We start from the raw sequence: 12,220 nt of genomic DNA, 5'->3' as shown, positions 1-12,220 counted from the left end.
TTGTCGCCCTGTTATAAGAAGGATATTATTAAACTAGAGAGGGTTAGGAAGAGATTTACCAGGATGTTGGCTTGAGTTACATAGAAACTCTGGATAGACTGGGACACCACCAACCACTGGATACATTGCATCATCCTCCACCATTTCCGCCACCTACAAACAGACCCTAACACCAGGGATATATTTCCGTCCCCACCCCTATATGCATTCCAGAAAGACCATTCCCTCTGTGACTCCCTTATTAGGTCCATGCCCCACACCAACCGTCCCTCCACTCCAAGTACCTTCCCCTGCTACGGCAAGAAGTACAAAACCTGCACCCACACCTCCCTCCTCACCTCTGTCCAAGGCCCCAAAGGATCCTTCCACATCTGACAGAAATTTACCTGTATTTCCACACATGTCATCTACTGCATCTTTTGCTCAATGTGGTCTCCTCTACATAGGGGAGACAGAATACCAACTTGCTGAATGTTTCAGAAAACATCTCTGGGACACAAGGACTAAACAACCCCACTCATCCTGTGGCCGAACCCTTCCACTCCCGTTCCCACTCTGCCAAGGACATGCAAGTCCTGGGCCTCCTTCACCAGCATACTCTAGCCACCCGATGCCTGAAGGAAGAATGCCTCATCTTCCACCTTGGGATCCTCCAACTACATGGGATCAATATGGATTTCATCAGATTCCTCATTTCCTCTCCTCCCACCTTATCCCAGATCCAACCTTCCAGCTCAGCACCATCCTCTTTAACTGTCCTACCTGTCCTTTTTCCTTCCTACCTATCCGTTCCACCCTCCTCTCCCAACTATCACCTTCACCCCACCTTCATCTACCTTTGGCATTCCCAGCTACCTTCCCCCAAGCCCCACCCCCTCCCATTTATCTCTCAGCCCCCTTGGGCCACCCCCTTCCTGATAAAGAGCTTACGTTTGAAACGCCAACTCTCCTGCTTCTTGGATGCTGCCTGACCAGCTATGCTTTTCCAGCACTACATTCAGAATCTGATCTCCAGCATCTGCAGTCCTCACTTTCTCCTGGGACTGTTTTCAGTGGAGCGTGGGAAGTTGAGATGTGCCCTTTTTGAGGTTTATAAGGGGTATAGATAGGGTTAATGGTAGGTGTCTTTTCCCTAGGAATGAGGATTTCAAGACTAGGGGCATTTTTTAAGAGAGGAGAGACACTTTTAAAAAAAAGAGGGGCAATGTTTTTACACAATGGTTCTGGTGTGGAATGAACTTCCAGAGGCAGTGGTGATACGTACACGAAGAAGAAAAGTTTGGAGAGATATGGGCCAGGAGAGGGCAGGTGGGACTAGTTTAGTTTGGGATTGTGTTGGGTGTGGACTGGTTGGACCTAATGTCTATTTCTGTGCTCTATGACTCTTACAATATAAGAGAGAATCAGAAATTTAGCGGGAGGAATTCCAAACAATAAGGCTTTGTTACTAAAGCCATAACTGCCAAAAGTTGTGGGGCTAAAATGAGAGATGCTGAAGAGGCTTGAATTAGAGGAGCAGAGAAATCTGGGAGAGCTGTAGCATTAAAGGTTTTGGCAGAAATAGTGGGGAGTAATGAAGTACTTTGCCCGGTGTGTAAGGTGCAGCTTGAATGAAATAAATGCTGTTGTTGAATACCTCCAATTCGCATTTCTCACCTCCTGCTAAACATTTTGGATGGGTAAAACACACACACATATGGAAGCTTCCACTAACTGCACATCGATTGCCCAGGAATGTCGAGAGCCCATATATATAGCAGGTGCAGCCGCCACAGGCTGCTGGTCTCTCTCTCATGGGCTTTCATTACGGAAGTGTTTGGGATGTCAGAGAAGTTCCTTTGCTGGGATACTTCACTCTCATTCCTCAACTCTGGGAGAAGCCAGTTCCGAGTTGAGGAAGTGCTTAAAAGAGAGGAGAAGCACTCAGTACAGCGTGTGTTTGTTTTCTGCATATGAAAGCTAATCACTTCCCACAAGGGAATCGCCTGTCACTTATCCCGTGGCTGCCAAGACCTTCCTAAAGCAGTGAAGCCCTAAGTCTGGTCAATGTATAACCATCCCCAAACACACACACACAGACACACAGAGACACACACAGACACACACACACAGACAGACACAGACACATACACACACCAAACACACACATAGACACACACAGACACACAGACAGACACACACAGACACACAGAGACATGCACACACACACACACACATAGACACACACAGACACACAGACAGACACACACAGACACACAGAGACATGCACACACACACAGACACAGAGACACACACAGAGACACACACATACAGACACAGACACACAGAGACAGACACACACAGGCAGACACACAGAGACACACACAGACAAGCACACAGACACAAACACACACAGAGACAGACAGACACACAGACACAGAGACACACACACGCAGACACATGCCCACACACATACACACAGACACACACAAACAGGCACACACACACAGACAGACACACACACGCCTCATTGTGTCTTACCTACTGTGTTGCTATTTGTTCCTCTATAAGCATCATTACAATGTCCTTACCAGTAAACGGGTCAAATACAGAGATCTGCCTTTGTAATATAACCCAGCTACAGTGACATGTGTTTGCACTGCAAACAATTCTCTTCCTATGAATCATATCAGTGGGGGTCAGTGCACAAACGCGGGGTATTAGTGGTGACAGCAAGAAAGGTGCAAACATCTTCTTAAACTGGGCAGTTTATTTTGACAAGACTCTACAGTCTCCAGAGGGGCTTTGTGCAGACAGTGGGCCTGCGTGATCTCTAAAAACAGTTTAAGCAAATTTAAATGTAAAAGGATATGAGTTTGGATGAGGATGATGATCCTGCCGGCGTTGTCAGTCCAGTTTTTGGCTGATTGGCCACAAACACATAAAGGCACACACTCTGGCAGCTCAGTTTTTGCAATGCAAGAATTTTTAATTACTCCACTGAGATTCGGTTGGCTGAGGAGCTCAGGTCGGTTTGCTGAGTGCCGTTTGCAGGTTATCAGACGGGACAGCCAGTCTGAAAGAATTCAGGCTCCACAGTGGCATCAGAGATTGTGAGGAGAGGGAGTGGGAGAGTGCAATCCCAGAGAGAGAGAGAGAGGGAGAACAGGGACCACCTTAGCTGACCGACCCCAGTGACAAGAAATATCTCAATGAGAGCAGACAACATCAACCCCAGGACAGGGCTGGTGGTGGCTTTGGTCAGTGTCTTCCTGGTTTTTGGCTTCATGTTCACCGTGTCTGGAGTGAGAGGGGAGACTCTGGGAGATATCCCGCTCATTGCCATCGGGCCTGCTATCTTCCTGCCCGGCCTGGCTGCCATCCTGCTGGCCAAGAAGACCGATGGATTCTCCAAGTGGCCGGCAGCCCTGTGTTGTGGCCGGAACAGAGGGGACACCGAGGGAGAGCTCCTGGCTGCCTCGAGCATCGGGGGCAGCTGGCAGGACATGTCCAAGACCTCGACCAGGACCCAGACCCCCGAGGTCGAGGAGGGAGGCTTCTCTGTGGACTCCAGGAGCCTGATCCGCAAGAGCGACCAAGAGGCGGCCAGGAGATACTTGGAGACCTACTACCCGTCCGGAGTCTTCAACAACTACTGCGCCTTCGCCCGACTGTGCTCCAACCGGGACAGCGCCTTCTACACCAGCGTCTACTCTACCCGGGACAGTGTGGTCTACTCCCCTCGGGACAGTATCCCCTACGGCAGGTATTACTGCTGTTACCCCAGCCCGGGAGAAACCCAACATGTCAGACTTTGCTGGGACTACGAGACAATAGTGTGAGGGAGACTTGAACACCGAAGTGTGCAGCCGCTGCAGCCGAATAGCAACCCTCCCCCATCAAGCAAGCGAGCTTTTCAACCTTGGGTTATTTATTTTAACGGGAACCTGAGACCTTCAGTTGGGTGGGAGTGACACAGGCGTGTTTTGTGGATTGTCACTTTGGCAATTTTAAGCGTTATTAGACCTAAAACTAATTATGAATATGATTCATGTTTTATTTAATGTATGCTTTTGTTCCTCAGCCTAGATCTTAGACTTGAACCGGTCTTGTTGCACCACATACATATCTGCGCAAGCATGTTTAACCTAAGCATGTTCCAAGAAATGTGGATTTTTTTGTAAATCCGCGTCAATGACCCAAAACCATAAAAAAAATCAGATTTTGTATTTACCTAATTGTTGTCATTTGTTCGTTCTCTGTGAGTTTTATGTTTATGGCGGGAAATCTGAAAGGGATTCAATTTGTGAATGGAAGAATGAGACTCGTTTAACTCGGTTTCTTTAAATTTAAAAGGTCTTTACACGGTTGGGGAATTAAGCAGGGAAGGACGGTGGTGATAATTATTGCAAAATGACACTTTGATTTTCATCACTTGCTTGTTCCCAAACAGGTTTTGCTTCTGAAAGGCTTGCTGGCCTTTTTGATATAGATTTATTGTTGAATGAGTCGAATGTGTGATCATTTCCCCGGAATTTGCGTTGGGGAAATTGTCAGCGTTGGGCCAATTATCATTCCGGTGAAGTTGACGGGACTCCGAGTCTGTACATGCGCTCAGTGATGCTTCGTTTTTCCAGGGAATTGGGCTGTTCAGCTTCCTCCAGACCACCATCACTGTCCTGTCCAGAACTTGACAGGAGTTTGACAGAGTAGACACTGAGTTGGTTTCACCTGGCTGGCCAGTTTAAAACTCAGGGGCATCAGTCTTGGGACAAAGAAAAGAACAAAGAACAAAGGAGAAGTGCAGCGCAGGAACAGGCCTTTAGGCCCAACCAAGCCTGTGCTCATCAGCATGCCCCCATCTAAACTAAAAAACAAACCACCTGCCTTTATTCGGTCTGTATCCCTCTATTCCCTCCTTATTCATGTAACTATCCAGATGCCTCTTAAATGTGGGCTGTTTCCACTTCTTCTGGCAGCGCGTTGAAGGCTGTGTGAAAAAACTTGCCTGGCGCATCTTTGTTAAACTTTCCCCCTCTCACCTTGAACCTGTGCCCCTTGTAATTGAAGCTTCAACCCTGGGAAAAAGCCTCTGACTATCCACCCTATCTATGCCTCTCATAAATATATAGACCTCGAGCTGGTCTCCTCTCAGCTGCCACCTCTCCAGTGAAAACTATCTAATTAGTTTTAATCTTTCCCCATAGCCAATGCGTTTGAGACCAGGCAACATCCTGGTGAATCTTCTCTGCATGTCCTTCAGGTAGAGAGGCCTGGTATAGTGGACAGTGAAGAAAAAGAGAACAACATCTAAGAGGACAATGGGACCTGGACTATACGGTCCAATGGGCGGAGGAGTGGCAGATGGAGTTTAATTTAAATAAATGTGAGGTTTTGTTAAGGCAAACCAGGGCAGGACTCATATAGTTAATGATAGGGCCCTGTTGAGTTTTACCAAACAAAGAGGCCTAGGGGTCAGATATAAAGTTCGTTGGAAGTGGAGTTGCAGTTGGATAGGTTGGTGAAGAAGGCATTTGGCACTCTTAGGAAAGAGTTGGAGGGATATGGACCAAGCAAAGATGGGTGGGACTAGTTTAGTTTGGAATTATGATCGGTGTGGAGTGGTTGGATCAAAGGATCCCTTCAGAGGAAGTGTTACTGGAGCCGAAACATTATCTCTGATTTCTCTCCATTGATGCTGCCAGACCTACTGAGCTTTTCCAGCAATTTCTGTTTCTGTTTCTGATTTACAGTATCCACAGTTCTTTCGGCGCATTGAATAAAGGAGTTGGGGCATCATGCTGCTGTTGTACAGGACATTGGTGAGGGAACTTTTAGAATGCTGTGTTCAATTCTGGTCTCCCTGCTATAGGAAGATGTTAAACTTGAAAGGGTTCAGAAAAGATTTACAATGGTGTTGCTGGGATTGGAGGATTTGAACCATAGGGAGAGGCTGAATAGGCTGGTGCTTTATTTCACGGGAGTGTCGGAGACTGAGGGGTAATCTTACAGGGGTTTATAAATTCATGAGGAGCATGGATAGGGTGAATAGCTAAGGTCTTTTTTTCCCAGGTTAGGAGAATCCAAGACTAAATGGCAGAGGTTTAAGATGAGAGGGGTAAGATTTAAAGAGGACCCAAGGGGCAACATTTTCACATATGGTGCATGTGTGGAACGAGTTGCCACAGGAGGTGGTGGAGGCTAGTACAATTGCAATTTTTAAAAGGCATCTGGATGGGTATATGAATAGGAAGGGTTTAGAGGGATATGGACCAAGTACTGGCAAATGGGGCAAGATTGGTTTAGGATATTTGGTCAATGCAGAGAATAGAGTTGGAGGAGCAGCAAGATCTCAATGAGCTGTAAGGCTGGAGAATATCACTGAGCTGAGCATAAAGACAGAGACTACACATGGGATTTGAAACCAAGGATGATTCTTTTAAAATCGAGGAGTTTCTAAACGGGCAAGCAACGTCGGTCAGTGAGCATAGTTTTAGAAAGATGACTCGGCATGCTTAGGAAATGGGTATTAGAGTTTGCAGAGGTAAGAAGTCAGCTAGGAGAGGATTGGGATAATTAAGAGGAAACATAGGAATGAATGATGGTTTCAGCAGCAGATGAATTGAAGTAGAATTGAATTATGTAGCAGAGTGGGAAATAATGATGGTACCGAAATATGGTTGGAAGTTCATTGCGAGGTCAGAGATTATGAACACTTTAGCATCAGTCACTTGCTAAGGTGGGCGATGGAGTTAGTTGGTAGGAAACAAAGTTTGTGTGGACTTTGCACATTCTCCCCATGTCAGCGTGGTTTTTTTCTCCACAATCCAAAGATGTGCAGGCCAGTGAATTGGCTATGATAAATTGTCCTATAGCATTGGGTGCATTAGTCAGGTAGGGGAATGGGTGGGTTATACTCTTTGGAGGGTTGGTGTGGACCTGTTGGGCTGAACGGTCTGTTTCCATACTGTAGGTAATTTAATCTTGAACATTCAACATTGGTGACCGTGGCTTCGGCTACCTGGTGCCTCAAGCCCTTGGCTTTCACTGCCTTTTTCACCTTAAAGCCTACATTTTTCACCAAGCTGTTGGTCACCTGTCCTGACATCACTTTCTGTGGCTCTGTGTTAAAACATGTTTGATAACATAAGAAGTCTAGAGAAATGCCATTACATGAAAGCTGCCATATAAATTGTTGTTGATGCTCTGGAATAGTGATGTGACAGTGGCTCAATGGTTAGCACTGCTGCCTCATAGCTCCAGGGACCAGGGTTTGATTCCAGCTTTGGGTGACTGTCTGTGTGGAGTTTGCACTTGCTCCCTGTGTCTGCGTGGGTTTACTACAGGCGCTCCGATTTCCTATAACAGTCCAAAGATGTGCAGGTTAGGTGGATTGGCCATGCTAAATTGTTCATAGTATCCAGGGATCTGCAGGCTAGGTGGATTAGCCATGGGAAATGCAGGTTTACAGGGATGGGGGAGGAGGGTGGGTTTGGGTGGGATTCTTTTCAGAAGGTCAGTGTGGACTCGATGGGCCAAATGGTCTATTTCCACACTGTAGGGATTCTGTGATGTCTTTCATGGCTCCAGAAGAGAGTTTCAATTATCCAGGAGTCTGGCAATACAACAGTGGAAAAATGGTGAGGGAGTCCAAAATAATCATTCATGGACCCCCCCCCCCACCTCAAGAATCACATTGCAGGGGAGATGGATCACTATGAGGTAACAGAAGTAATGCCAAGCTGTATGGATGTCAAATAACATAAATCAGAGCAGCATTGCCACTTTATTTCTCCATCCCATTCCTATTCTCTGAATTTGTCTTTCTACACTGTATCAGCGAAGGTGAATGCAAGTTTGAGAATAGTATTTTGGGTTTCGGTTAGGAATTTAGCAGCCTGCCATTGTGAACTCAACTTTAGATCATAACCCATACTTCAATTACTTTCAGACAAAGATTCTGTTTTTGACATTAACACCTCCTCTGGACACACATTTTGTTTTTTTTTTACTTTTTCCATAACCACCCTCTTTTGCCATGCATCATAATCCCTTTCATCTTTTCTGAGGATGCAGATTAATTTTAATCACAGAAGGGGTAAACTGGTTAAAGAAAAAACTGGAAAAGCTCGGCAGGTCTGTTAGCAGTGTGGGTCTGGTGACTCTTCCTCAGAACATTTTCCTGCTTTTCCAGCAATTTCTGTTATTGAACCAGTTTACCCCTTCTGTGATTAAACTAGGTAAAAACAATGACTGCAGATGCTGGAAACCAGATTCTGGAGTAGAGTGGTGCTGGAAAAGCACAGCAGTTCAGGCAGCATCGGAGGAGCAGGAAAATCGACGTTTCGGGCAAAAGCCCTGATGGTATTCCTGATGAAGGGCTTTTGCCCGAAACATCGATTTTCCTGCTCCTCGGATGCTGCCTGAACTCCTGTGCTTTTCCAGCACCACTCTACTCCAGAATCCCTTCTGTGATTAAAGTTAACGTGTCACGCCAGGCTAATTGATAATCAATTCCTTGCGTTTCAAATCAAGATAGGAGTTTGTTCACCCCGGATATCTATTGAGGCAAGTCTTTAAGGGTGGCACAGTGGCTCAGCACTGCGGCCTCACCGCACCAAGGTCCCAGGTTTGATTCCAGCCTTGGGCGACTGCCTGTATGGAGTTTGCACATCCTCCCTGTGTCTGCGTGGGTGTGCTCTGGTTTCCTCCCACAGTCCAAAGGTGTGCAGGTCAGGTGAATTGGCTATGTTAAATTGCCTATAGTGTTAGGTCAATTAGTCAGAGGGAAATGGGACTGGGGGGTTACTCTTTGGAGGGTCAGTATGGACTTGTTGGGCAGAAGGGCCTGTTTCCACACTGTAGGGAATCTAAATCTAAAGATGCATCCTCAGAAAGGATGAAAGGGATTATGGTGTGATAAAAGAGGGTGATTATGGACAAAGTAAAGAAAGAAAATGTGTGTGCAGATGAGGTGCTAATGCCAAAAACAGAATCTTTGTCAGAAAAACCAAAAGAATGGAGAATGCTGCAAATCAGAAACAAAAACAAGGTTTGTTGATGTGGGTCAATGACTCGTCCTCAGAATATTTTCCTGTTTGTCCAGCACTTTCTGTTTTTGTTTCTGATTTACAGCTTTCTCCATTCTTTTGATTTTTATTCAGTTGGTAAACTGACTCACTCAGTATAGAATTTACCCAATTTTCACTTTTGGTGGAAATTAATATCAGGTGGGATAATAATTTGGATGTTATGTATACGAGGAAAATGAGTATAAAGAGTTAGGTTGGAGGTCAGCCATCATGACAGTGAATTACCAAACAGGCTTGAGTGACAAATGCACTATCCAGTTCTGTTGCTCTCATTTGTGGATTTATAACTCAAGCTGGAATTACTTCTCAGCAAGTTACCCCCCTCAGCTCTAACATCAGGGACAGACGTTGAAATATTTGGAAATTCCCAGAAGCATGAAATGAAAATTGCCATGTGAGTCACCTCAGACCCAACCAACCTTGAATTTCCTGGGAGTAAATCATTCTCTCTTGACAGTCACAGGCTAAATAAATCCAAGTTATTATGTAAATGTAATGTTATTATTTATAGATAGGACTTAACTCAAGTTACTGATGGCATGGGAACAATCTGTGAGCCTCCCACTTGGCAGAAACTGGGCAGCAGCGCCCATAAGCATTGACTTTTCACCCTGTTCCCAGTGTTGCTGTAACTTGCTGCAATCTTCCTGTTCTGTGGAAGATTGATTTCCTATTGGAGTCAGGTGGTTGGTCTGTTAAAGGTAAAAATTGGGGGTCTTGAGGAACCCTGTAGTTGTTGAAGATGAATAGGAAATAAAAGTGGTTTGACTCTGTAGACAAAAGTATGGCAGTTGCAGCATGTTTCTGCAAAGGTTTTTTGTTGCTCAGGCTATATGTTCAGTTCTGGGAGCAGATGATGGGATTTAAGTAGATAATCTAAACTTAAGTATTATTGAGGGAGTGCGGAATGTCAGAGGTACTGTCTTTTAGAGGAAGCATTTAATCAAGGACCCACTTGCTTATTAGTAAGTTCCATTAAATCATTTAATTGCAATTGCACTTCTTCAAATCTAACTTCTGAACATCCATATCGGACAGCAGAATGTATCTTTTATTTAAGAGAGTTATTCTGTTTGGCATAAACAATTACAAGCTCAGGGTTATGAGTAAGGCTGAGTCATAGAGATGTACAGCATGGAAACAGACCGTTTGGTCCAAGCTTAAAAATGTGTTGCTGGAAAAGCGCAGCAGGTCAGGCAGCATCAAAGGAGCAGGAGAATCGACGTTTCAGGCATAGGTCCAACCTGTCCATGCCGACCTGATATTCCAACCCAATCTAGTCCCACTTGCCAGCATCCGGCCCATATCCCTCCAAACCCTTCCTATTCATATACCCATCCAAATGCCTCTTATATGTTGCAATTGTACCAGCCTCCACCACTTCTTCTGGCAGCCCATTCCATGCACGTACCACCCTCTGTATGAAAACGTTGCTCCTTAGGTCTCTTTTATATCTTTCCCTTCTTGCCCTAAACCTATGCCCTCTTGTTCTGGACTCTCCGATCCCAGGGAAAAGACTTTGTCTATTTACCCTATTCATGCCCCTCATAATTTTGTAAACCTCTATAAGATTACCCGTCAGTCTCCAACACCCAGGGAAAACAGCCCCAGCCTGTTCAGCCTCTCCCTATAGCTCAAATCCTCCAACCCTGACAACATCCTTGTAAATCTTTTCTGAACCCTTTCAAGTTTTACAACATCTTTCCGATAGGCAGGAGACCAGAATTGCACGCAATATTCCAACAGTGGCCTAACCAATGTCCTGTACAGCTGCAACATGACCTCCCAACTCCTGTACTTAATACACTGACCAATAAAAGAAAGTATACCAAATGCCTTCTTCACTATCCTATCTACCTGCGACTCCACTTTCAAGGAGCTTTGAACCTGCACTCCAAGGTTTCTTTGTTCAGCGACACTCCCTAGGATCTTACCATTAAGTGTATAAGTCCTGCTAAGATTTGCTTTCCCAAAATGCAGCACCTTGCATTTATCTGAATTAAACTCCATCTGCCACTTCTCAGCCCATTGGCCCATCTGGTCCAGATACTGTTGTAATCTGAGGTAACCCTCTTCGCTGTCCACTACACCTCCAATTTTGGTGTCATCAGCAAACTCACTAACTCTACCTCTTATGCTCACATCCAAATCATTTATGTAAATGACAAAAAGTAGAGGACCCAGCACCGATCCTTGTGGCACTCCACTGGTCACAGGCCTCCAGTCTGAAAAACAACCCTCCACCACCACCCTCTGTCTTCTACCTTTGAGCTGGTCCTGTATCCAAATGGCTAGTTCTCCCTGTATTCCATGAGATTTAACCTTGCTAATCAGTCTCCCATGGAGAACCTTGTCAAACTCCTTACTGAAGTCTGTATAGATCACATCTACCACTCAGCCCTCATCAATCCTCTTTGTTACTTCTTCAAAAAACTCAATCAAGTTTGTGAGACAAGCTTTCCCATGCACAAAGCCATGTTGACTATCCCTAATCAGTCCTTGCCTTTCCAAATATTTGTACACCCTGTCCCTCAGGATTCCCTCCAACAATGTGCCCACCACAGATTTCAGGCTCACTGGTCTATAGTTCCCTGGCTTGTCGTTACTATCCTCCTTAAACAGTGGCACCACATTTGCCAACCTCCAGTCTTCTGGCACCTCATCTGTGACTATCGATGATACAAATGTCTCAGCAAGAGGCCCAGCAATCATTTCCCTAGCTTCCCACAGAGTTCTCGGGTACACTTGGAGTCATAGAGTCATAGAGATGTACAGCATGGAAACAGACCCTTCGGTCCAACCTGTCCATGCCGACCAGACCACTCTAGTCCCACCTGTCAGCACCCGGTCCATATCCCTCCAAACCCTTCCTATTCATAGACCCATCCAAATGCCTCATAAATGTTGCAATTGTACTAGCCTCCACCACATCCTCTGGCAGCTTATTCCTGACCTCTGCGTGAAAAAGTTGCCCCTTAGGTCTCTTTTATATCTTTCCCCTCTCATCCTAAACTATGCCCTCTAGTTCTGGACTCCCCGATTCCAGAGAAAAGACTTTGTCTATTTATCCTATCCATGCTCCTCATAATTTTGTAAACCTCTATAAGGTCACCCCTCAGCCTCCGACGCTCCAGGGAAAACAGCCCGTT

General features: G+C 45.5%; 1 protein-coding gene across 1 annotated transcript; it reads left to right on the top strand.

Moving 5' to 3' along the window:
• Positions 1-2,916: 2,916 nt before the first annotated feature.
• Positions 2,917-4,182, top strand: LOC140493508 (transmembrane protein 215-like). The gene has a single exon (XM_072592014.1). The coding sequence runs from the start codon at positions 3,192-3,194 to the stop codon at positions 3,819-3,821; it is 630 nt and encodes a 209-aa protein (XP_072448115.1). The 5' UTR covers positions 2,917-3,191; the 3' UTR covers positions 3,822-4,182.
• Positions 4,183-12,220: the final 8,038 nt, after the last annotated feature.

Source organism: Chiloscyllium punctatum, chromosome 2 (genome assembly GCF_047496795.1).
Source record: "Chiloscyllium punctatum isolate Juve2018m chromosome 2, sChiPun1.3, whole genome shotgun sequence".
In the NCBI taxonomy this organism is placed as follows: domain Eukaryota; kingdom Metazoa; phylum Chordata; class Chondrichthyes; order Orectolobiformes; family Hemiscylliidae; genus Chiloscyllium; species Chiloscyllium punctatum.
Note: the sequence above shows the minus strand (reverse complement) of the source record. Positions and strands in the feature narration are given on the sequence as shown.

Bases quoted from the DNA above. Each gene is read 5' to 3' on its own strand.
- LOC140493508 (XM_072592014.1), top strand. From the start codon at position 3,192: ATGAGAGCAGACAACATCAACCCCAGGACAGGGCTGGTGGTGGCTTTG.